The sequence below is a fragment of the Heterodontus francisci genome, chromosome 29 (genome assembly GCF_036365525.1).
Source record: "Heterodontus francisci isolate sHetFra1 chromosome 29, sHetFra1.hap1, whole genome shotgun sequence".
Lineage (NCBI taxonomy): Eukaryota > Metazoa > Chordata > Chondrichthyes > Heterodontiformes > Heterodontidae > Heterodontus > Heterodontus francisci.
In genome coordinates this window covers 8,178,911-8,202,748 of record NC_090399.1, presented here as the reverse complement: position 1 = coordinate 8,202,748, position 23,838 = coordinate 8,178,911, and the positions used below count along the sequence as shown (strand labels likewise).

The following is a 23,838-nucleotide window of genomic DNA, read 5'->3' as shown; positions in this document are numbered from 1 at the left end:
CAGTATGTAGATAGTCCAACTAGGGATGGGGCCATTCTGGACCTGGTATTGGGGAATGAGCCCGGCCAGGTGGTTGAAGTTTCAGTGGGGGAGCATTTCGGGAATAGTGACCATAATTCCATAAGTTTTAAGGTACTTGTGGATAAGGATAAGAGTAGTCCCCGGGTGAAGGTGCTAAATTGGGGGAAGGCTAATTATAACAATATTAGGCAGGATCTGAAGAATTTAGATTGGGGGCGGCTCTTTGAGGGGAAATCAACATCTGACATGTGGGAGTCTTTCAAACGTCAGCTGATTAGAATCCAGGACCAGCATGTTCCTGTGAGTCAGAAAGACAAGTTTGGCAAGTTTCGGGAAGCTTGGATAACACGGGATATTGTGAGCCTCGTCAAAAAGAAAAAGGAAGCAATTGTAAGGGCTGGAAGGCTAGGAACTGGTGAAGCACTTGAGGAATATAAAAACAGTAGGAAGGAACTTAAGCAAGGAGTCAGGAGGGCTAAAAGGAATCATGAAAAGTCATTGGCAAACAGGATTAAGGAAAATCCCAGGGCTTTTTATACATATATAAAGAGCAAGAGGGTAACCAGGGAAAGGGTTGGCCCACTCAAGGACAGAGATGGGAATCTATGTGTGGAGCCAGAGGAAATGGGCGAGGTGCTAAATGAGTACTTTGCATCAGTATTCACCAAAGAGAAGGACTTGGTGGATGATGAACCTAGGGAAGGGAGTGCAGATAGTCTCAGTCATCTCATTATCAATAAGGAGGAGGTGTTGGGTGTCTTGCAAAGCATTAAGGTAGATAAGTCCCCAGGGTCTGATGGGATCTACCCTAGAATACTGAGGGAGGCAAGGGAAGAAATTGCTGGGGCCTTGACAGAAATCTTTGCATCCTCTTTGGCTACAGGTGAGGTCCCAGAGGACTGGAGAATAGCCAATGTTGTTCCTTTGTTTCAGAAGGTTTGCAAGGATAATCCAGGAAATTATAGGCCGGTGAGCCTTACGTCAGTGGTAGGGAAACTATTAGAGAGGATTCTTCGGGACAGGATTTACTACCATTTGGAAACAAATGAACTTATTAGCGTGGTTTTGTGAAGGGGAAGTCGTGTCTTAGTAATTTGATTGAGTTTTTTGAGGAAGTGACGAAGATGATTGATGAAGGAAGGGCAGTGGATGTTATCTATATGGACTTTAGTAAAGCCTTTGACAAGGTCCCGCATGGCAGACTGGTACAAAAGGTGAAGTCAATCGGGATCAGAGGTGAGCTGGCAAGATGGATACAGAACTGGCTCGGTCATAGAAGACAGAGGGTATCAGTGGATGGGTGTTTTTCTGAATGGAGGGATGTGACTAGTGGTGTTCGGCAGGGATCAGTGCTGGGACATTTGCTGTTTGTAGAAGATATAAATGATTTGGAGGAAAATGTAGCTGGTCTGATTAGTAAATTTGCGGACGACACAAAGGTTGGTGGAGTTGTGGATAATGATGAGGATTGTCAGAGGATACAGCAGGATATAGATCGGTTGGAGACTTGGGCGGAAAAATGGCAGATGGAGTTTAATCTGGACAAATGTGAGACAATGCATTTTGGAAGGTCTAATACAGGTGGGAGGTATACAGTAAATGGCAGAACCCTTAGGAGTATTGACAGGCAGAGAGATCTGGGCGTACAGGTTCACAGGTCACAAAGTGGCAGCGCAGGTGGATAAGGTCGTCAAGAAGGCATACGGCATGCTTGCCTTCATCGGTCGGGGCATAGAGTATAAAAATTGGCAAGTCATGTTGCAGCTGTACAGAACCTTAGTTTGGCCACACTTGGAATATTGTGTGCAATTCTGGTCGCCACACGACCAGAAGGACGTGGAGGCTTTGGAGAGGGTACAGAGGAGGTTTACCAGGATGTTGCCTGGTCTGGAGGGCATTAGCTATGAGGAGAGGTTGGAAAAACTCGGATTGTTTTCACTGGAACGACGGAGGTGGAGGGGCGACATGATAGAGGTTTACAAAGTTATGAGTGGCATGGACAGAGTGGATAGTCAGGAGCTTTTTCCCAGGGTGTAAGAGTCAGTTACTAGGGTACATAGGTTTAAGGTGCGAGGGGCAAAGTTTCGAGGGGATGTGCAATGCAAGTTTTTTACACAGAGGGTGGTGAGTGCCTGGAACTTGCTGCCAGGGGAGGTGGTGGAAGCAGATACGATAGCGAAGTTTAAGAGACATCTTGAAAAATACATGAATAGGATGGGAATAGAGGGATATGGGCCCCGGAAGTGCAGAAGGTGTTAGTTTAGGCAGGCATCAAGATCGGCGCAGACTTGGAGGGCCGAATGGCCTGTTCCTGTGCTGTACTGTTCTTTGTTCTTTGAGTAAATGTGTAACTTATACAAGTGGGAATAGTTATAGTGTGTTTTAATGTTTTGTCCCTTTTATGACAAATTAAAATTTATTTTCCCTGTTAAAGACTTTTAAAGAATTAATAGCACTAAATATGGAATTTTATTGTTGTCCTTTCCCACTCGAATATCAATCGAATATTTCGACAGTAAGATTGCTGATGTTCATTAAAATGTTATATTTTACCAGAGAGATTCCATGTGATTGTACCAGACTATCCCATCATAGTCACTGTAGGTGACGATGTTGTATTAGACTGTCAACTGGTACCAGATATATCTCTGGATAACCTGGAGGTTCGATGGTTTACATCAGACTCGGCTTTTCCAGTTCATTTATACACCGGTGGACAGGATCGACCGGATGTGCAGGACAAAGCATATGAAGGGCGGACGGAACTTTTTAAAGATGAGTTACCCCGTGGAAATGCCTCTCTCAAACTGAAGAAAATAAAAGCATCAGATGAAGGGAGATACACTTGTTTCATTGATTCCGGAACATACCGTGACGAAGCAGTGATGAATCTGAAAGTTGAAGGTTAGTCTTTCTCATTGCAAACTACTAATGGTTGATGAATATGAAACACAATATTCAAGTTTCAGTATCTTTTAAATCGTGAATGACAATTCGCAAACTGGAAAATGAAAACCACTGAGAATTTGCTGGAATATTTAAAACTTTAGCAAATAATTCAAACTGTTATCTTTAGCACAGACTGGAAATCTAACATTCTTCAATGAAAATAAGGGCATGTGCCCTAGTGCAGAGACAATGTGGAGAAGTGGGAGATGTCATTGGACATCACTGAGAGAGCATTCTCAAACTTGATCCAGTCAGTGGTACTCAGACCACAGGCAGTGCAGACTTCAAACTCTGCTCGACTATACAGACAGAGATACAAAGTATAGTGGCAATGTAGGCAAAGTCTTTCAGAGCTCAGAGAGCACACAGCACGAACACTCCCACTCGGCAAGCGCACAGCGCCAACTGCAACAACAACTTACATTTATATAGTGCCTTTAATGTCATGAAACATCTCATGGCACTTTGCAGGAGCATTATTAAACAAAGTATGACACCAATCCATGAAAGGAGATGTTAGGCCAGGTGACCAAAAGCTTGGTCAAATAGGGAGGAGTGTCTTAAAGGAAGAAAGCGAGGTGGAGAGGCGGAGAGGTGTAGGGAGGGAATTCCAGAGCTTGAGGCCTCGGTAACTGAAGGTGTGGCCACGAATGGTGGAGCAATTAAAATCAGGGATGCACAAGAAGCTGGAATTAGAGGAGCACAGATATCTCAGAGGGTTGTGGGGCTGGAGGAGATTACAGAGTTAGGGAGAGCTGAGGCCTTGGAGGGACTTGAAAACAAGGATGAGAATTTTAAAATCAAGATGTTCCTTGACTGGAATCCAATGTAGGTGAGTGAGCACAGGGGTGATAGGGGAATGGGACATGGTGTGTGTTAATGTAGGTGAGTGAGCACAGGGGTGATAGGGGAATGGGACATGGTGTGTGTTAATGTAGGTGAGTGAGCACAGGGGTGATAGGGGAATGGGACATGGTGTGTGTTAATGTAGGTGAGTGAGCACAGGGGTGATAGGGGAAAGGGACTTGGTGTGTGTTAATGTAGGTGAGTGAGCACAGGGGTGATAGGGGAATGGGACATGGTGTGTGTTAATGTCGGTGAGTGAACACAGGGGTGATAGGGGAACGGGACTTGTGTGTTAATGTAGGTGAGCGAGCACAGGGGTGATAGGGGAAAGGGACTTGGTGTGTGTTAATGTAGGTGAGTGAGCACAGGGGTGATAGGGGAAAGGGACTTGGTGTGTGTTAATGTCGGTGAGCAAGCACAGGGGTGATAGGGGAAAGGGACTTGGTGTGTGTTAATGTAGGTGAGTGAACACAGGGGTGATAGGGGAACGGGACTTGGTGTGTGTTACTGTAGGTCAGTGAACACAGGGGTGAGAGGAGAACGGGACTTGGTGTGAGTTAATGTACGTGAGTGAGCACAGGGCTATTGGGGAATGGGACTTGGTGTGTGTTAATGTAGGTGAGTGAGCACAGGGGTGATGGGGAACGGGACTTGGTGTGTGTTAATGTAGGTGAGCGAATTTTTTCAGAAGGGCGATGACGGCTGATTTAAAGGAGAAAGTGACAACACCTGAAGAGAGAGAACCATCTGCAATATCGGCAAACATGGAGACCAGGAGGGGAAGTTGGGTGATCAGTTTTTTGGGAATAGGATCAAGGGAACACGAGGTGGGTTTCGTGGACAAGATGAGCTCAGAAAGGGATTGAGAGAAGATAAGGGAGAAAGCGAGAAAGATGCAAGATCAGGGCTAAGGCAGCGGGATCATTTCAGAAAGCTTGGCCAGGTGGGCTAGTGCAAGGAAGGGACATGGCAGAGGCAGCTGATCGGATTGTCTTGATTTTAGTGACAAAAATGTCCTTGAGTTCCTCGCACTTACTGTTGGAGATCAGGGTGGAGGGGACGGGGAAAGGGGTATGTTACAAAGATTTTGTTTTTGTATTAAAAACGTAGGATTCTGTGTTTTTAAAAACTGATGAAGGATTTCAGTGGACATTGAGACACCTGCAAGTAGTTGAACTCTATGGATGTTTTGAAAGCAAGTTCAACAGAAGCTAAACTTGTAAACAAGGACAGGGAAGCAGGTAATTTCAAGGAAACCAGCAAGGAGTTTGCCCTCCGAGCTAGTCTTTGAGTGACAAGACGGACTTTATGATTCAGCATGTGACTTGTTTCTGGAAGTTTCAGTTTCAGTTTTGAACTTTTAAAAACCAGAAAGTTTGGACAAAAAGAAGACATTTTGAAATTTGATTTTGACCTGCCTGGAGATTAGAAATAGACCCAGAAAAAGTATTACCTCTCCATAAAGGAATTCTGCATTTGAAATATGGCAGATTCCTATTGGCTCCTGTCTCTGAAGAATCTCTGCATCAAATGTGATTCCTGTTGCCTCCTGTGTTTTAAGAAATCCTGAAATTTGAAGAAATCTTCTCGTGCTATACTGCTGCTGTCAGCCGTAAGAAGACCTGTTGCTACACCCCTGATACAAGACCTTATGTGAAGACTTCTACTGTTGAAGTTTGATTTATTTTTTTGATCTAGAGATCCAGCACTGAAACGGGCCCTTCGGCCCACCGAGTCTGTGCCGACCATCAACCTCCCATTGATACTAATCCTGCACTAATTACATATTCCTACCACATCCCCACCTAAGTTCTTGACTGTCTATCATCACAGACTGTTCATCAACGTCACCTGGAAAGACTTAGACTGGCATCCAACTATTCGACTTTGGGACACGTCACCATATTGAAGAGCCTCCTACTGGATCGTAACAGACCAAGTTTTTAAAAATTATTCCTTTCATTCCTGTGAAACAGCTGTAAACAAAAATCCTTTTTTCCCAGGTTAACAGGTTTTTTTTTTGGATGTATGTGTGTGCAAGAGGGCTCGGGAAATACTCCCTTTACTAGCTTTACTATCTCAATTTGTATATAGATTTACTTCGTTATTGGTCAAGACTTAGTTTTATAATAAACAGTTAATTGTTGTTGATTAAAGAAACCTGGTGGTGTGTTTTATTCTGGGGACAAATACAGTTTCTAACTGGCTGTTTCAGTAAGTGGGAAAATTTAGTGATAATGCTGTGACTTGTGGAGAAGTGGGACTGAATTAACAGTGCACTCCTCCCACTTTGGTTGTAACAGGTGTAAGAAGACATTTTACATTAGAGAGCTCCCGAGCTCAGTTCTGACAACACAGTGTGCTAATACTTCTGAGTTTAGGCAACACCAAGCCTACACATCAATTGACTTGTGAGCCCCTTCAAATATCCGATCCCATGACATGCATGATGTCACCATGTGCGGAGAAAGATACCCAGCAAGGCAAATCTTCCAACGTGGCTAACAAAAGAAATCAAGGATTGTATTAGATCAAAGAAAGAAATGTATAAAGTTACCAAAAAAATGGTTAGCCTGAGGGTTGTGTGCAAAGGAGGACCAAGAAAAAGATTAAGAAAGGGAAAATAGAATACAAGAGTAAATTAACAGGAAACATAAAAATGGACTGTAAAAGCTTCCATCGGTATATGAAAAGGAAAAGATTAGCAAAGACAAATGTGAGTCCATTACAAGTGGAGTCAGGAGAATTTATAATGAGGAATAAGGAAATGGCAGAGAAACTAAACAAATACTTTGTGTCTGTCTTCACCAAAGAAAATACTGAGAACCTCCAAGAAATAATGGAGAATCAGGCACCCACCCCTGTCTCTTTTCCGAGATAGTGGAAAAATTCCAATGGAAAAGAGGACGGTGGTTTGTGTGTCCACGACTTACAATTCCCAACATTGAAGAGGTGATGCCTGAAATCACAGTACATCCACTTGACTTGCACCCCATGAAAAGTAAGCCTCCACGACACAGGTACACCTCTTTGCCAGGGCAATATCCTGGCCAAAGTGTGGATAATTGGAAAATATCCAGTCCATTAAAAACAGGACAAATCCAACCCAGCCAAGTATTACCCCATCAGACTCCTTCCAATCATCAGTAAACTGATGAAAGGTGTCTTCAAAATGAATTCCACAGGGGAGGTGAGAGTGACTATTATTAACACAAGACAGCATTCAGCCGGGTGTGGCACCAAGGAGCCCGAGTAAAACTGATATCAATGGGGATAAGCTGAATACACTCCTGTGAGGTGAGAGTGACTATCACTAACATTAGACAGCATTCAGCCGGGTGTGGCACCAAGGAGCTCGAGTAAAACTGATATCAATGGGGATAAACTGAATACACTCCTGTGAGGTGAGAGTGACTATCACTAACATTAGACAGCATTCAGCCGGGTGTGGCACCAAGGAGCTCGAGTAAAACTGATATCAATGGGGATAAGCTGAATACTCTCCTGTGTCTGGAGTCACACCTGGTGAGGGATCGTGGATGGTATGAGGAAATGATTGACAGAAAACCGTCAGTGACAGAGGATATCAGAAGAGTCACAGATTTCGGTGGGTACAAACTGGACAAGAGTTAAGGCCAGAGGGTATTAGTTCAGTGGGACAGCAGCAAGCTAAAATAATCCATCTAACAAGACAGTCCTATTCCTGTATTTCAGGGAGGAATTGGAGACTGGCTGTGGGATTGGGAAACAATAAGAGTGGAAGCTTGTGGAGGGTAGGAGATGGTGAGGGAAGTTTCTGGAAGGATGAGTTTGGTAACACTGGGAGATTCTGATTTGGTGTTTGGTTGTGGGGTTGTGGTCTGTAGTGGATGAGAATCTTTGGCAGACAATTGATGTTCAGTCTCAGTCTGTCAGAGGCCCTTCTGCCAGGCAACTTCAGTGCCCTCTTTGTTGGTGTGTTTTTTTATATCTCGAATGGAGTCGAAAGCTACAAATGAAGTGAGAAACAAATGACAGAAACAGAAACTGCCGATATCACAGCAGGTGTTATTGTTTTTGTTGAAGAGATTGTGAAAAGGCAAGATGAAAGAATCCAGAATGATTGAGAATGCTGGAGATAGGAAGTGGTCTGATTCAGATTGACAGACAGACTCGTCCTGACCGAAAAACAAGACACAGAATTGATGGCGACAGAAGAGTTTCTCACACCATGTGACCAGTCTGATATTACCTGTTTTACACTATCGTCAACAGTTAAAATTACCCCCACCGATTTTAATATATTAACATTTAACAGACTAAAATTATTATGGACTGTTGGAATTAGACATTTAAAAATGTCTAATAAAACGAGTAATAGTTTTAATTAACGTTTCAATCCTAATTGCAGGTTTTGGACACCGGCCTTGGGTTCACCTGGAGGAAAACAACAAAGAAGGACTTCGTGTGGTGTGTAAATCAGATGGATGGTATCCTGAGCCTGAGATATGGTGGGAGGATGGGAATGGACAAGTTCTGACAACACAGTCTGAAACGGAATTCATAAAGGACTCCAGAGGCCTTATTGCTGTTCAGAGTCATATTGATATCACAAGTGATTCTGTAAACAAGTTTTCATGTTTCATGCAAAGCCAAGTATTGAGCAAAAAACGAGAGGCCCATCTCCAGATATCAGGTAGGTGAGAGCATGATAGTCATTTTATTGAAAGAAATATTTCCTAACTATATTTCTCTTCTCCTGAAGGCACTGATTCAGACTGGGTTTGGGTCCACGAGCACTGGCTCTCCTCTGGAGATGCCCAAGGGGCAGGTTTTCATATTTGAACCTCACTAGTTGACAAGCTAGTGGACATTCTGTGACACTGCAGATAATCCTGATGTATCCTCACCCAGTGTCCACATGTCCATATTCCAACAGTGGTCACTAGATAGAGATTAGGATGAAGAACATTGGGGATTGTGGTTTTACATGGCTGAATGTTATTGTGAGATACAAATGTTTATTCAGAACAGCACCTGGGATCCAAGTGAATGTTAATTTTACCTGGATACAGGACTGCAGGACCAGTGTGAGAAGGAGCAAAGAGCACTTTGGTCTTTATCATTCTGAAATGATAACAATGTCTGTGACACTGAAATGTTCGAGGACGGGGCACAGAGGAGTTTTTCCTGATATTCTGAAATTTCACTGGAAGTAAGGCATTTCTGCCACCAGCCCCAGCTTCCCCCTCACCAGAACAGATGGGGCTGGTAAGTTGACAAAATTCATCAGAAATGCAGCCAGTTCTACCTCATGTCCCCCTGTGTATGATTACAGATAACCTGTAGCTGGAATGAAAAGCTCTTTAGGGAAGCAGCCAGGTGGTGTTTGAAAGTTCCTCATTCCTAATGGGACACAAGCTGTACAAAGGTTTCAAAATGATGTCTGAGCTCACCCTGCCCCACATGTAAATGACTCCAACCCTGGGATTTGTAATGAACTCGGGCGTAACCTAGCAGCAGGTTAAAGTTCCACCCTGTCACAGAAATTGTGGCGATGGAACAGGGTCCTGTGATAGTTTGTGGCCACTGGTATTTTTCATATGTCCAGATTGTTGTTGTTAAATGGCCACAACTCCGAGGAATGCAGCAGGAAGGCTTCTTTTATTCACTGCATGAAGGATGACCAGGTTATGAGGTAGATTTGTGGTAAAAAGGAGTAAATAGTTACATGAAGAGAGGCCTCCAGCCTCTACCAACCTATTCAGTATGGAGAAGGAGAAGGAGAAGTGGCTTCACAGATGGCATGGCCAAAATACAAGGACCTGGATTGAGTAGTTGTTGATGACTAAGCCTGGTCTTGTACATCTGGAGCAGGGTCGTCCAACATACGGCCCACGGGCCAGAATCGGGCCCGCTAAAGTTTTCAATCCGGCCCGCCAATCCTTCATAATTTGTGAACAGAAAGGAGTGAGAATGAGTTTGTTCCATTTGTGTCTCTCAGTTGTTAACAGTAAGTGACAGACAATTGGTGCAGTTCAGCCTGTACCTGAGCAGTCACTAGTCTTCACTTCCTGCAGCCAGTGGCACTGGGGGGGGTGGGTGCAGAGTGACTCTCGTGTGATTGACGTGGAAGTTCACCAATCAAAAGTGCGAACAGTTTGCCTGCACGCGGACCTTTGTTGAATAGGAGCGCAGGGGAGGCGGGACTTGCTGGGAAGACAGTCAATAGGTGTTGACCAAAGGGAGCGTCGGGGGTTGGGTGAGCCTGAAGAGAGAGTGGGGGAGGGGTGAGCATGCAGGGACAGTGGGGGAGGGGTGAGCACGCAGAGACAGTGGGGGGATGGGGTGAGTAGGCAGAGACAGTGGGGGAGGGGTGAGCACGCAGAGACAGTGGGGGGATGGGGTGAGTAGGCAGAGACAGTGGGGGATGGGGTGAGTAGGCAGAGACAGTGGGGGGTGAGATCGCCTCTCCCCCACTGTCTCTAAATGCTCACCCCCTCCCCCACTGTCTCTGCCTACTCACCCCCTCCCCCACTGTCTCTGTGAAATCACCCCTCCCCACTGTCTCTGTGAGATCACCTCTCCCCCACTGTCTCTAAATGCTCACCCCATCCCCCACGGTCTCTGCCTACTCACCCCCTCCCTCTCTGTCTCTGCATGCTCACCCCATCCCCCACTGTCTCTGTGAAATCACCCCTCCCTCTCTGTCTCTGCCTGCTCACCCCATCCCCCTGCTGTCGATTCATAATCACCGTTACTGAGAACAGCTTTTCATCCCAGAATTATTTTAATTAATTGAATTTAAATTCCTGCAGTTGCCGTGGTGGGATTTGAACTCCTGTCTCCAGAGTATTTGTCCAGAGTTTGAAGTCTTGTGAATTTCATTTTCCTTTTGATACATCATTGGCTGCTCTGCCTTCAGCCACCTTGGTCCCATTTTCTGGAATTCTCTCTCCAAACCCTTCTACCTCTCCACCTCCATCTTCTTCTTTTAAGACCCTCCTTAAAATACTCATCAGTGACCAAGTTTTTCATCACCTCTCCTCTTTTCACTTGTTTGTCCTCATAACACTTAAGTCAACAAGAACTGATGTTAATATAGTGCCTTGGAAAGTTTTTCTCCTGTTCAAGGCCCTAGATTAATACAATTCTTGTTAGCACTAATATTATTTACCAATATAATTTGGATGGGAGGCAGCACCTGAGATTACTTCTGAGGTTTGGTGAAATCTATTAATATTTGGAAGAATATATCTGCGAATGTTCTACTATTGTTTAAAATTGTGCAAGGGATAGACCAAATAATTATAGGCCGGTCAGTCTGACCTCGGTGATGGGTAAATTATTAGAATCTATTCTGAAGGACAGGATTAACCACCAGTGAGAAAGACACGGATTAATCAGGGATAGTCAGGATGGATTTGTTAAGGAAAGGTCATGTCTTACTAACATGATTTCAAGTTTTTTGAGGAATTAACAAGGAGGATTGATGAGGGAAGTTCAGTGGATGTGGTCTACATGGATTTTAGTAAGGCATTTGACAAGGTCCCACATGGCAGACTGGTCAGAAAAATGAAAGCCCATGGGATACAGGGGGATGTGGCAGGATGGATCCAAAATTGGCTCAGTGACAGGAAACAAAGGGTAATAGATGATGGATGTTTTTGTCATAGAGTCATAGAGTTATACAGCACAGAAACAGGTCCTTCGGCCCAACGCGTCTGTGCCGACCATCAAACACCCATACAATCTAATCCCATTTTCCCACACTTGGCCCGTTGCCTGTATGCTTTAGCAATTCAAGTGCTCATCTAAATACTTCTTAAATGTTGCAAGTGTTTCTGCCTCTGCCACCCCTTCAGGCAGTGTTTTCCAGATTCCAACCACCCTCTGGGTGAAAAATTGTTTCCTCAACTCCCTTCTAAACCTCCTGCCCCTTACCTTAAATCTGTGCCCCCTGGTGATTGACCTCTCTGCTAAGGGAAAACGTTTCTTTCTATCTAACCTATCAATGCACCTCATAATTTTGCATACCTCAATCATGTTCCCCCTCAGCCTTTTCCGCTCCAAGGAAAACAACCCTAGCCTATCCAGTCTCTCTTCATAGCTGAAATGCTCCAGCCCAGGCAACATCCTGGTGAATCTGCTCTGCACCCTCTCCAGTGCAATCACATCCTTCCTATAGTGTGGTGACCAGAACTGTACACAGTATTCCAGCTATGGCCTAACTAGCATTTTGTACAGCTCCATCATAACCTCCCTGCTCTCATATTCTATGCCACGGCTAATAAAGGCAAGTATCCCATATGCCTTCCTAACCACCTTATCTACCTGTGCTGCTTTCTTCAGAGATCTATGGACAAGTACACCAAGGTCCCTTTGACCCTCTGTACTTCCTAGGATCCTACCATCCATTGTATATTCTCTTGCCTTGTTAGTCCTCCCAAAGTGCATCACCTCACACTTCTCAGGATTAAATTCTATCTGCCACAGCTTCGCCCATCTTACCAGCCCATCTAGATCGTCCTGTAATCTAAGGCTCTCCGCTTCTCTATTTACGACCACCAATTTTGGTGTCATCTGCGAACTTACTGATCATAACTCCTATATTCAAAGCTAAATCATTAATGTACACTACAAACAGCAAGGGTCCCAGCACTGATCCTTGCGGTACACCACTGGTCACAGGCCTCCATTCGTAAAAACAGCCCTCGACCATCACCCTCTGCCCCATTCCACTGAGCCAGGTTTGGAACTAATTTGCCAAATTGCCCTGGAACCCATGGGCTCTTACCTTCTTAACCAATCTCCCATGCAGGACCTTTTCAAAAACCTTACTGAAGTCCATGTAGACTACATCAACTGCTTTACCCTCATCCACACATCTAGTCATTTCCTTGAAAAATTCAATCAAGTTAGTGAGACACGATCTCCCCCTGAGAAAGCCATGCTGACGATCCCTGATTAATCCCTGCCTCTCCAAGTGGAGATTATCCTGTCCCTCAGAATTTTTTCCAATAGTTTCCCTACCACTGATGTTCGACTCACTGGCCTGTAATTACCTGGTTTATCCCTGCTACCCTTCTTGAATAATGGTACCACATTTGCTGTCCTCCAGTCCTCTGGTACCTCTCCCTGTGGCCAGAGAGGATTTGAAAATTTGTGTCAGAGCCCCTGCTATCACCTCCATTGCCTCACATAACAGCCTGGGATACATCTCATCTGGGTCTGGGGATTTATCCACCTTTAAACCTGCTAAAACAACTAATATTTCCTCCCTTTCAATGCTAATTTGTTCAAGTATATCCCAATCCCCCTCTCTGATCTCCACATCTACATCGTCCTTCTCCATAGTGAACACCGATGAAAAGTAATCATTTAAAACCTCACCTATGTCCTCCGGCTCCACACACAGATTTCCACTTTGATCCTTAATGGGCTCTACTCTTTCCCTGGTTATCCTCTTGTCCTTAAAATACTTATAAAACCCCTTGGGATTTCCCTTTATCTTGTCTGCCAGTGTTTTTTTCATGTCCCCTCTTCACTCTCCTAATTACTTTTTTAAGTACCCCCCTACACTTTCTATAATCCTCTAGGGCCTCCGCTGTTTTCAGCGTTCTGAATCTGCCATAAGCCTCCTTTTTTTACCGATCCAATCCTCTATATCCCTTGACATCCAGGGTTCCCTGGACTTGTTGGTCCTACTCTTCACCTTTACGGGAACATGTTGGACCTGAACTCTCACTATTTCTTTTCTGAATGACTCCCACTGGTCTGATGTAGACTTTCCGACAAGAAGCTGCTCCCAGTCCACTTTGGCCAGATCCTGTTTTATCATAGGGTGGCACAGTGGCGCAGTGGTTAGCACCGCAGCCTCACAGCTCCAGGGACCCGGGTTCGATTCCGGGTACTGCCTGTGTGGAGTTTGCAAGTTCTCCCTGTGTCTGCGTGGGTTTTCTCCGGGTGCTCCGGTTTCCTCCCACAAGCCAAAAGACTTGCAGGTTGATAGGTAAATTGGCCATTATAAATTGTCACTCGTATAGGTAGGTGGTAGGGAAATATGGAGACAGGTGGGGATGTTTGGTAGGAATATGGGATTAGTGTAGGATTAGTATAAATGGGTGGTTGATGTTCGGCACAGACTCGGTGGGCCGAAGGGCCTGTTTCAGTGCTGTATCTCTAATCTAAAAAAAAAATCTGCCTTCCCCCACTTTTATTTCTGGTCCCTCTTTGTCCTTTTCCATAACTATCTTAAATCTTACAGAGTTATGGTCACTATCCCCGAAATGGTCCCCCACTGCCACTTCTACCACTTGTCCAGCTTCATTCCCTAATATTAGGTCCAGTATCACCCCTTCTCTTGTCGGACTCTCTATGTGCTCGCTCAAAAAGCTCTCTTGAATGCACTTTAAGAATTCCACCCCCTTTAAGCCTTTTGCAGTAATACTATCCCCTCTAATCTTGGGGAAGTTGAACTCCACTACTATTATTCCCTATTATTTTCACACCTCTCTGAGATTTGCCTACATATCTGATCCTCTATCTCTCCATGACTGTTTGGAGGCCTGTAGTTCACTCCCAGCCCAGTGATTGCCCACTTTTTGTTTTTAAGATCTACCCATATGGCATCATTAGAGCAACCTTCTAAGAAGTCATCCCTGCTTAATGCAGTCATTGACTCCTTGATCAACAGTGCAATGCCACCTCGCCTTTTACACCCTCCCCTATCACTCCTGAAGATTTTATACCCTGGGATATTGAGCTGCCAGTCCTGTCCTCCCCTCAACCATGTCTCTGTGATAGCAATAATATCATATTCCCATGTGTTAATCAATACCCTCAATTCATCTGCCTTCCTAGTAAGACTCCTTGCATTAAAATAGATACAATCCAGTCTTGCATTATTCACTTGTGCCGTAACAGGTCTATATTTTCTCTGTCCTCCAGACTGACTTAGTTTATCTTTTTGTGAATGGAAAGCTGTTTCTAGTGATGTTCCACAGGGCTCAAGGTTGGGTCCCTTGCTGTTTGTGGTATATATTAATGATTTGCACTTAAATGTGGGAGGCATGATTGGGAAATTTGTTGATGACACAAAAATTGGCCGTGTAGTTGATAGTGAAGAGGATCGCTCTCTACTCCAGAATGATATCAATGGTTTGGGCGGAAAGTGGCAAATGGAATTCGGTCCAGAGAAGTGTGAGGTAATGCATTTGGGGAGAGCAAACAAAGCGAGAGAATACACAATAAACGGGAGGATATTGAGAGGGTTAGAAGAAGTGAGAGACCTTGGAATGCCCACAGGTCCCTGAAGGTGGCAGGACAGGTAGATAGAGTAGTGAAGAAGACTTCTGGAATGCTTTCCTTTATTGGCCGAGGTGTAGAATACAAAAGCAAGGATGTATTGCTGGAACTGTATAAAACGCTGGTTAGTCCACAGTTGGAGTATTGCGTACAGTTCTGGTCACATTACAGAAAGGACATAATTGCACTGGAGAGAGTACAGAGGAGATTTACAAGAATGTTGCCAGGGCTTGAAAGTAGCAGCTATGAGGAAAGATTGGATAGGCTAGGGTTGTTTTCCTTAGAACAGAGGAGGCTGAGGGGTAAATTAATTGAGGTGTACAAAATTGTGAGGAGCCTAGATAGAGTAGACAGGAAGGACCTGTTTCCCCTAGTGGAGAGGTCAATTACCAGGGGGCACAGATTTAAGGTGATCGGTAGAAGGATTAGAAGGGACATGAGGAAAACCTTTTTTACCCGGAGGGTGGTGAGTGTCTGGAATTCACTGCCCGGAACGGTGGTGGAGGCAGAAACCCTCAACTCATTTAAAAGGTACCTGGACCTGCACCTGAAGTGCTGGAACCTGCAAGGCTATGGACCAGGTGCTGGAAGATGGGATTAGATTGGGTGGTTAGCTTATTCGGCTGACACCGACATGACAGGCTGAATGGCCTCCTTCTGTGCTGTAACTTTCCTATTCTAAGAACCGAATGTTTGTTACACAGTATTCGGTACCACAAGCCAGGTACTAATTCTGTGTTTTTTTTTCCTTAGATGAGTTCTTCCCTAAAGTCAATGTGGTCAATGCCTGGCTGGTAATTTTCTGGGTGGTTGCAGGCCTTGTGATTACAGCTGCTGCTGTTGATCTAATGGTTCACAGAAAAGAAGATAAAAAGATTAAAGGTAGGAGCACAAATACATTATTGTATCAAAAAGGTCTATAAAACATGAAATTTGAGAACAAATTGAGGATAATTTTTTTTATTCTTTCATGGGATGTGAGCATCACTGCAAAGGTCAGAATGTGTTGCCCATCCCTAATTGCTCTTGAGAAGGAGGTGGTGAACTGCCTTCTTGAACCTCTGCAGTCCATGTGAGGTAGGTACACCCACAGTGCTGTTAGGAAGAGTGTTCCAGGATTTTGACCCAGTGACAGTGAAGGAACGGTGATATAGTTGCAAGTCAGGATGGTGTGTGGCTTGGAGGGAAATTACAGGTGGTGGATTTCCCGCGCAGATACTGCCCATGTCCTTCTATATCATGGTTGTCCAATGTATGGCCTGCGGACCAGAGTCGAACCCTCCAAAGGTTTCCATCCGGCCCTTGATGTAAACTGCTAGAATGTCAGGCACCTCAGCAGGCAGCTATCAGTTTGTTAGGACCCTGCTCCCACACAACGTGGCTGCAACCAGCAGAGTGCAGTGTTCACACCTGCCTGTATTATCCACATTTATGGTGAATGCACAGGCAGAGCAGTAGGGAGCGGGGAGTGAGAGACCCACACAGAAGGAAAGCGGGGGGAGAGAGACAGACATGGGGGAGAGAGAGAAACATGGGGGTAGCGAGAGACATGGTGGGGGAGAGGGAGACAGAGAGGGAGGCAGGAGAGAGAAAGAAAGACAGAGAGGGGTCTGGGAGAGACATGGGAGAGGGAAGGGAGGAGAGAGAGAGGAAAAGGGGGAGAGGGAAGGGGGGAGAGAGGCAGGCGAGGAGAGAAACAGAGTTGGAGGGGGGAGAGAGAGGGAAGGGAGAAGGAGACAGGGTGAGACGGAGGGGAGAGAGGGAGGGAGGAGAGAGATGGGGGGAGGGAGAGGAAGAGAGAGAGAGTTGAAAAGTGGGGGAGAGAGAGGGAAGAGATGAAGATCACTCCTGATGGGACATCAATTTGGAATATTCCGCCTTGTTACATCAAGTGTGTGGACAGAGAGTGACTACTTATGCAAGCAAAAACAATGCCAAGTATGTCGCTAAATCGGTGTTCAACATAGTGATGAGAAAGTAAGTCAATAAATTAGTCTTCTCATTTAAAGCTTCTTCACAAAAATGCATCTTTGTTGTTTTGATTGCATTAAGATACATTTTTAATGCTTTTAACTTTCTGAAATTTTCTTACTGGCCCCCTGCGTATGACAAAAACTATAATGTGGCCCCCCACACAAAAAGGTTGGGCACCTCTGTTCTAGATGGTAGAGGTTGTAGGTTCAGAAGGTACTATGGAAGTAACCTTGGCGAGTTGCTGCAGTGCATCTTATAGATGATACACACTGCTGCCACTGTGTGCCAGTGGTAGAGGGAGTACATTTCTATGTTGGTGGATGGGCTGCCCATCAAGTGGCCTTGTTTGTCCTGTATGGTGTTGAGCTTCTTGAGTGTTGTTGGAGCTGCACTCATCCAGGCACGTGGAGAGTATTCCATCATCCTTCTGACTTGTGCCTTGTAGATGGTGGACAGGCTAAGGGGGACAGGAGGTGGATTACTTGCTGCAGACTTCCCAGCCTCTGACCTGCTCCTGCAGCTACAGGATTTATATGGCTGGCCCAGTTAACTTTCTGATCAGTGGTAACAGCCTTAGAATGTTAATGTTGGGGGATTCAGCGATCGTCATGTCATTGAATGTCAAGGGGACGTGGTTAGATTCTTTCTTGTTGAAGATGGCCATTGCCTGGCACTTGTGTGGCATGAATGGCACTTGCCACTTATCAGCCCAAGCCTGAATGTTGACCAGGTCTTGCTGCATGTGGACACGGATTATTTCAGTATCTGAGGAGTAGTGAATGGTACTGAACACTGTGCAATCCATAGAACTATAGAAAGGTTACGGCACAAAAGGAAGCCATTCAGCCCATCGTGTCTGTGCTGGCTAAATAAAAACTAGCCACCCAATCTAATCCCACCTTCCAGCACCTGGTCTGTAGCCTTGCAGCTTACAGCACTTCAGCTACCTGTCCAGGTACCTTTTAAATGAGTTGACGGTTTCTGCTTCCACCACCAATCCAGGCAGTGAATTCCAGACACTGACCACCCTCTGGGTGATAAAGAATTTCCTCATGTCCCCTCTAATCCTTCTACCAATCACCTTAAATGTGTTTCCCCTGGTAACTGACCTCTCCGCTACGGGAAACAGGTCCTTCCTGTCTACTCTATCTAGGCCCCTCATAATTTTGTACACCTCAATTAAGTCACCCCTCAGCCTCCTCTGTTCCAAAGAAAACAACCCTAGCCAATCCAATCTTTCCTCAAAGCTGCAATTTTCAAGCCTTGGTAACATTCTTGGTAAATTTTCTCTGTGCTCTCTCTGGAGCAATTATGTCCTTCCTGTAATGTGGTGACCAGAACTATACACAATACTTCAGCTGTGGCCGAACCAGCGTTATATACAGTGTCAGAATTACATCATATTGACCAATAAAGGAAAGCATTCCATTTGCCTTCTTCACCACTTTATCTACCTATCCTGCCACCTTCAGGGACCTATGGACATGTGCTCCAAGGTCTCTCACTTCTTCTACCCCTCACAATATCCTCCTGTTTATTGTGTATTCCCTCACTTTGTTTTCCCTCCCTAAATGCATTACCTCACACTTCTCTGGATTGAATTCCATTTGCCACTTTTCCACCCACTCAACCAAACCATTGATATCATGTTGGGGTCTCCAGCTATCCTCTTCACTATCAATTACATGGCCAATTTTTGTGTCATCTGCAAATTTCCCAATCATGCCTCCCACATTTAAGTCCAAATCATTAATATATATCACAAATAGCGAGGGACCCAACACTGAGCCCTGTGGAATGCCACTGGAAACAGCTTTCCATTCACAAAAACATCCGTTGACCATTACCCTTTGTTTCCTGTCACTGAGACAATTTTGGATCCAACCTGCCACATTCCCCTGTATCCCATGGGCTTTTATTTTACTGACCAGTCTGCCATGCGAAACCTTGTCAGATGCCTTCCTAAAATCCATGTAGACCACATCCACTGCACTACCCTCATCAATTCTCCCCGTCACTTCCTCAAAAAATTCATTTTAGTAAAACACGACCTTCCCTTAACAAATCCATGCTGACTATCCCTGATTAATCCGTGCCTTTCTAAGTAGACGTTCATCCTATCTCTCAGAATTGATGCTGATAAGTTGCCCACCACCGAGGTCAGACTGACCGGCCTATAATTATTTGGTCAATCCCTTGGACCCTTTTTAAAGAATGGTACAATGTTCGCAGGCCGCCCATCCTCTGGTATCTCGCCAGTATCTAGTGAGGATTTGAAGATGATTCTCAGAGCATCTGCTATTTCCTTCCTGGCTTCCTGTAACAGCCTGGGATACAATCCATCCGGCCCTGGTGACTTATCCACTTTCAAGAATGTCTGACCCTCTAGTACTTCCTCTCTCATTAGCTTATCGTATCTATTATTTCATACTCCTCCTCTTTAACTACAATGTCTGCAACATCCCTCTCATTTGTGAATTCAGAGACAAAGTACTCATTAAGAGCCCTGCCCACATTAGAATTAGAATTAGAATTAGAATATTACAGCGCAGTACAGGCCCTTCGGCCCTCGATGTTGCGCCGATCATCTGACCTACACTATTCCATTTACATCCATATGTCTATCCAATGACCACTTAAATGCCCTTAAAGTTGGCGAGTCTACTACATCTGCATCTATGTATAAGTTCCCTTGTACATCTCTGATAGGCCCTACCCTTTCCTTAGTTATCCTCTTGCTCTTCATGTACAGATAAACAACTTTGGGGTTTTCCTTGATTTTACCTCCAATAATTGTTCATGACCTCTCTTTGCTTTTCTGATTTCCTTTTTTACTTCACCCCTGCACTTTCTAAAGTGTTGTGTTTTTTGTGACCGTCATAAACTTTCTTTTTCTGTTTTATCTTACCCTGTAAGCTGGGGGGCTCTAGATTTGGCCATACCATCTTTTATCTTTTTGGGGACATGTCTACGCTGTGCCTATAGAAACTCGTTTTTGAATGCCTCTCACTGGTTTGCCACTGATTTTCCCTCAACTAGCCGTATCCAGTCCACTTTTGCCAGATCACCTCTCAGCTTTGTAAAATTTGCCTTCCCCCAATTTAGAACTTTTACTCCTGTTTTATCTTTGTCCTTTTCCATCACTATGCTTACTATATCTAACTGTAATATGGTCACTATTTCCAAAATGGTCACCCACTGCTACTTCATCCACTTGCCCACCTTCATTTTGTAAGACTAAATCTAGAATTGCGCCCTCTCTCATTGGGCTTGTTACGCGCTGGCTGAAAAAGTACTCTCGAATGCAGTTCAAGAATTTTGTGCCCTTCACGCAGTTTGTATCTCAGTTGATATTAGGGTAGTTGAAATCCCCAACTATTATTGCCCTATTGTATTTGCACTCTTTGCCTACATTTTTGTTCTTCTATCTCCCTCTCACTATTTGTGGATCTATAGTACACTCCTAGTAGTGTGGCTGTCCCTTTTTTATTTCTGAGCTCCACCCATATGGCCTCATTCAGTGATTCACTTCGCATATCATCCCTCCTGACAGCTGTTATTGATTCCTTAACCAATAATGCTGCACCTCCTTTTTATCCCACTCTCTATCTCGCCTGAAAACTCTATATCCAGGGACGGTGAGCTGCCATTTTTGCCCATCTTTAAGCCAAGTTTCCGTTCTAGCAATGATATTGTGTTGCCATGTGTCTATCTGTGCCCTCAGTTCATCAGTTCATCGACTTTATTTACTCTATTCCTTGCATTTAAATAAATACCTTTTAACACTGCCAAATTCCTGTGCTGTACACTTTTTAACCTTTGCTTCTTCTGTCTTTGAGTCACTCACTAATTTTCTGCCTCCCGTTCCCTGCTCTGAATTTGTCCTATCTAAGCCTGTGCTCAGGTTCCCATCCCCCTGCCAAACTAATTTAAACTGTCTCCAACAGCATTAGCAAATCCTGCGAGGATATTTGTCCCAGTCCTGTTCAGGTATAGACCGTTCGGCTTGTATAGGTCCCACCTTCCCTAGAACCGGTCCCAAAGCCCCAGAAATCTGAAGCCCTCCCTCCTGCACCATCTCTCCAGCCACGCATTTATCTGGTGTATTCTCCTGTTTCCATACACTAGCAAGTGGCTTTGCTTGCTAATCTCTTTCCTAACTCCCGAAACTCAGCCTGCAGGACCTATATCATGATACCTATATCATTGATACCAATGTGGACCACAACCTCTGATTGTGCACCCTCATCCTCCAGAATGGCCTGTAGCTGTTCGGTGATGTTCATGACCCTTGCACCAGGAGGCAACATACCATCCTGGAATCACGTCTGTGACCACAGAAACACCTGTCTGTTCCCCTAACTATAGAATCCATTACCAGTATTTCTCTCGTCTTTTCTCCTCCCTCCCTGCACAGCTGAGCTACCCATAGTGCTCTGGTCATGACACTCATTGCACTCTCCAGAGGAATCCTCTCTCCCATCGGTGCTCAGAACTGAATACCGGTTAGAAAGTGGGATACCCTCCGGGGACTCCTGCACTACCTGCCTTGACCTTCTTGACTGTCTGACAGCCACACAGTCCCTCTCTGTCTGTGCTCTCTTAAGCAACAGGGTGACTACTTCCTGAAACATGCTATCATGTAGTTCTCTGCCTCACGGATACGCCACAGTGACTCCAGCCGCCGCTTGAGTTCCGAAACCTGGAGCTCAAGTTTCTGCAGCTGGTGACACTTCCTGGGAATGTGTTTGTCAAGGAGACATGGCGTGTCCACGACTTCCCACATAGCACAGGAGGCACATTCCACTGGACAGAGCTACCCTGCCATGCCTTAGCTTTACAAATTAATCACTGCAAGTATAATAAGGAGAATAACTTCCCAGTTACTGGCCAATCAGCTTCTTCCCCTGTACCATGGAGGCTGAAAAGGCAGAAAAGGAAAGAAAGGGACCAAAGAGCACCTCCTTCCCCTAGTCAGTGAAGTCCCTCACACATCACTCAGCCTCACTCTGTCCAAACAGCACTTTCGAATTAGTAATTACTAATAAATTACACCAACTAAAACCTTCATAGTACTAACCTTACCACTTGTAAGGTAGCTATTTGAGGGTTTAAAAAAAAAACTTTTTTCTCTGATTTTCAGCTATTTACAGGCACTAACTAACAGTTATTATTCACCACCCAATCAGTTTACGGATTTCCCGTGATGTTACTGTTAGGTTTTTTCACTTTTCAATCCCAGCTCGGACTGACCTCAGGCCGCAGCCACTGACTGCCTGTCCGCTCTCCCAGGTAAGTAAGGGCCCCGCTCTTGATTTGTGGGTTCCGCCTCCTCCCAGGTCCGCCGACTGCCTCTTCAGTCTTCAGGTCATCAGCGACCTTATGATTGAAGGAAGGTCTTTGATGAAGCAGCTGAAGATGGTTGGGCCTAAGACACTACCCTCGGACCTCCTGCAGTGATGTCCTGGAGCTGAGATAATTGACCTCCAACAACCACAACCATCTTCCTTTATGATAAGTATGACTCCAGCTAGGGGAGAGTTTTCCCCCTGATTCCCATTGAGTTCAAGTTTGCATTTGCTCCTTAATGCCATACTCAGTCAAATGCTGCTTTGATGTCAAATGCAGTCACTCTCTGCTCACCTCTTGAATTGAGCTCTTTCATGCATGTTTGGACCAAGGCTGTAATGAGTTCTGGAGCTGAGTGGCCCTGGCGGGACCAAAATTGAGCATTGCTGAGCAGCTTGTTGCTGTGTAAGTGCTTCTTGATAGTACTGTTGACGACACCTTCCATCACTTTGTCGAGGATTGAGAGCAGACTGCGAGGGCGATAATTGATCAGATTGGATTTTTCCTGTTTTTTTGTTGACAGGACATACCCGGGCAATTTTGCATGTTGTTGGATCAATGCCAGTGTTATAGCTGTACTGGAATAGCTTAACGGGGGGTGCAACTAGTTGTGGAGCACAATACTTCAGTACTATTGCTGGGATGTTGTCATAGCCTTTGCTGTATCCGGTACCTTCAGCTGTTTCTTGATATCATGTGGAATGAATCAAATTGGCTGAAGACTGGTATCTGTGATACTGGGACCTTAGGAGGAGGCCAAGATGGATGATACACTCGGCACTTCTGGCTGTAGATGGTTAACAATACTTCAGCCTCATCTTTTACACTGAGGTACTGGGCTCCTCCATCATTGAGAATGGGGATGTTTCTGGAGCCACCTCCTCCAGTTAATTGTTTCATTGCCCACCACCATTCTGGACTGGATGTGGCAGGACTGTAGAGCTTTGATGTGATCCATTGGTTGTGCGATCGCTCAGCTCTGTCTGTCACATGCTGCTTCTGCTGATTACCGTGCGTGTGGTCCTGTGTTGTTGCTTCACCAGGATGACACCTCAATTTTAAACATGCCTGGTGCTGTTCCTGGCATGTTCTCCTGCACTCCTTATTGAACCAGGGTTGATCTGCTGACTTGATGGTACTGGTGGAGTGAGGGATTTGCCAGGCCATGAGATTATAATTGTGGATGAATATAATTCTGTTGCTGCTGATGGCCCACAGCGTCTCATGGATGCCCAGTTATGAGCTGTTAGATCTATTATGAATCTATCCCATTTAGCACAGTGTTAGTGCCACACAACATGATGGATGGTATCCTCAGTGTGAAGTCGGGACTTTGTCTCCACAAGGACTGTGAGGTGACCACTCCTACCAATACTGTCATGGACAGATGTGTCTGCGATTGGGAGATTAACG

The 23,838-nt window shown here is 45.0% G+C and overlaps 1 protein-coding gene across 1 annotated transcript in view; it reads left to right on the top strand.

Annotated features, from left to right (window-relative positions):
• LOC137346097 (butyrophilin subfamily 1 member A1-like) overlaps positions 1–23,838 on the top strand; it is a 129,958-nt gene that overhangs the window by 50,588 nt on the left and 55,532 nt on the right. Inside the window, exons 4-6 of the mRNA XM_068009393.1 lie at positions 2,578–2,925; positions 8,207–8,491; positions 15,856–15,984. Of these exons, the coding sequence (XP_067865494.1) occupies positions 2,578–2,925; positions 8,207–8,491; positions 15,856–15,984 (762 nt within the window). The remainder of the gene's footprint in view (positions 1–2,577; positions 2,926–8,206; positions 8,492–15,855; positions 15,985–23,838) is intronic.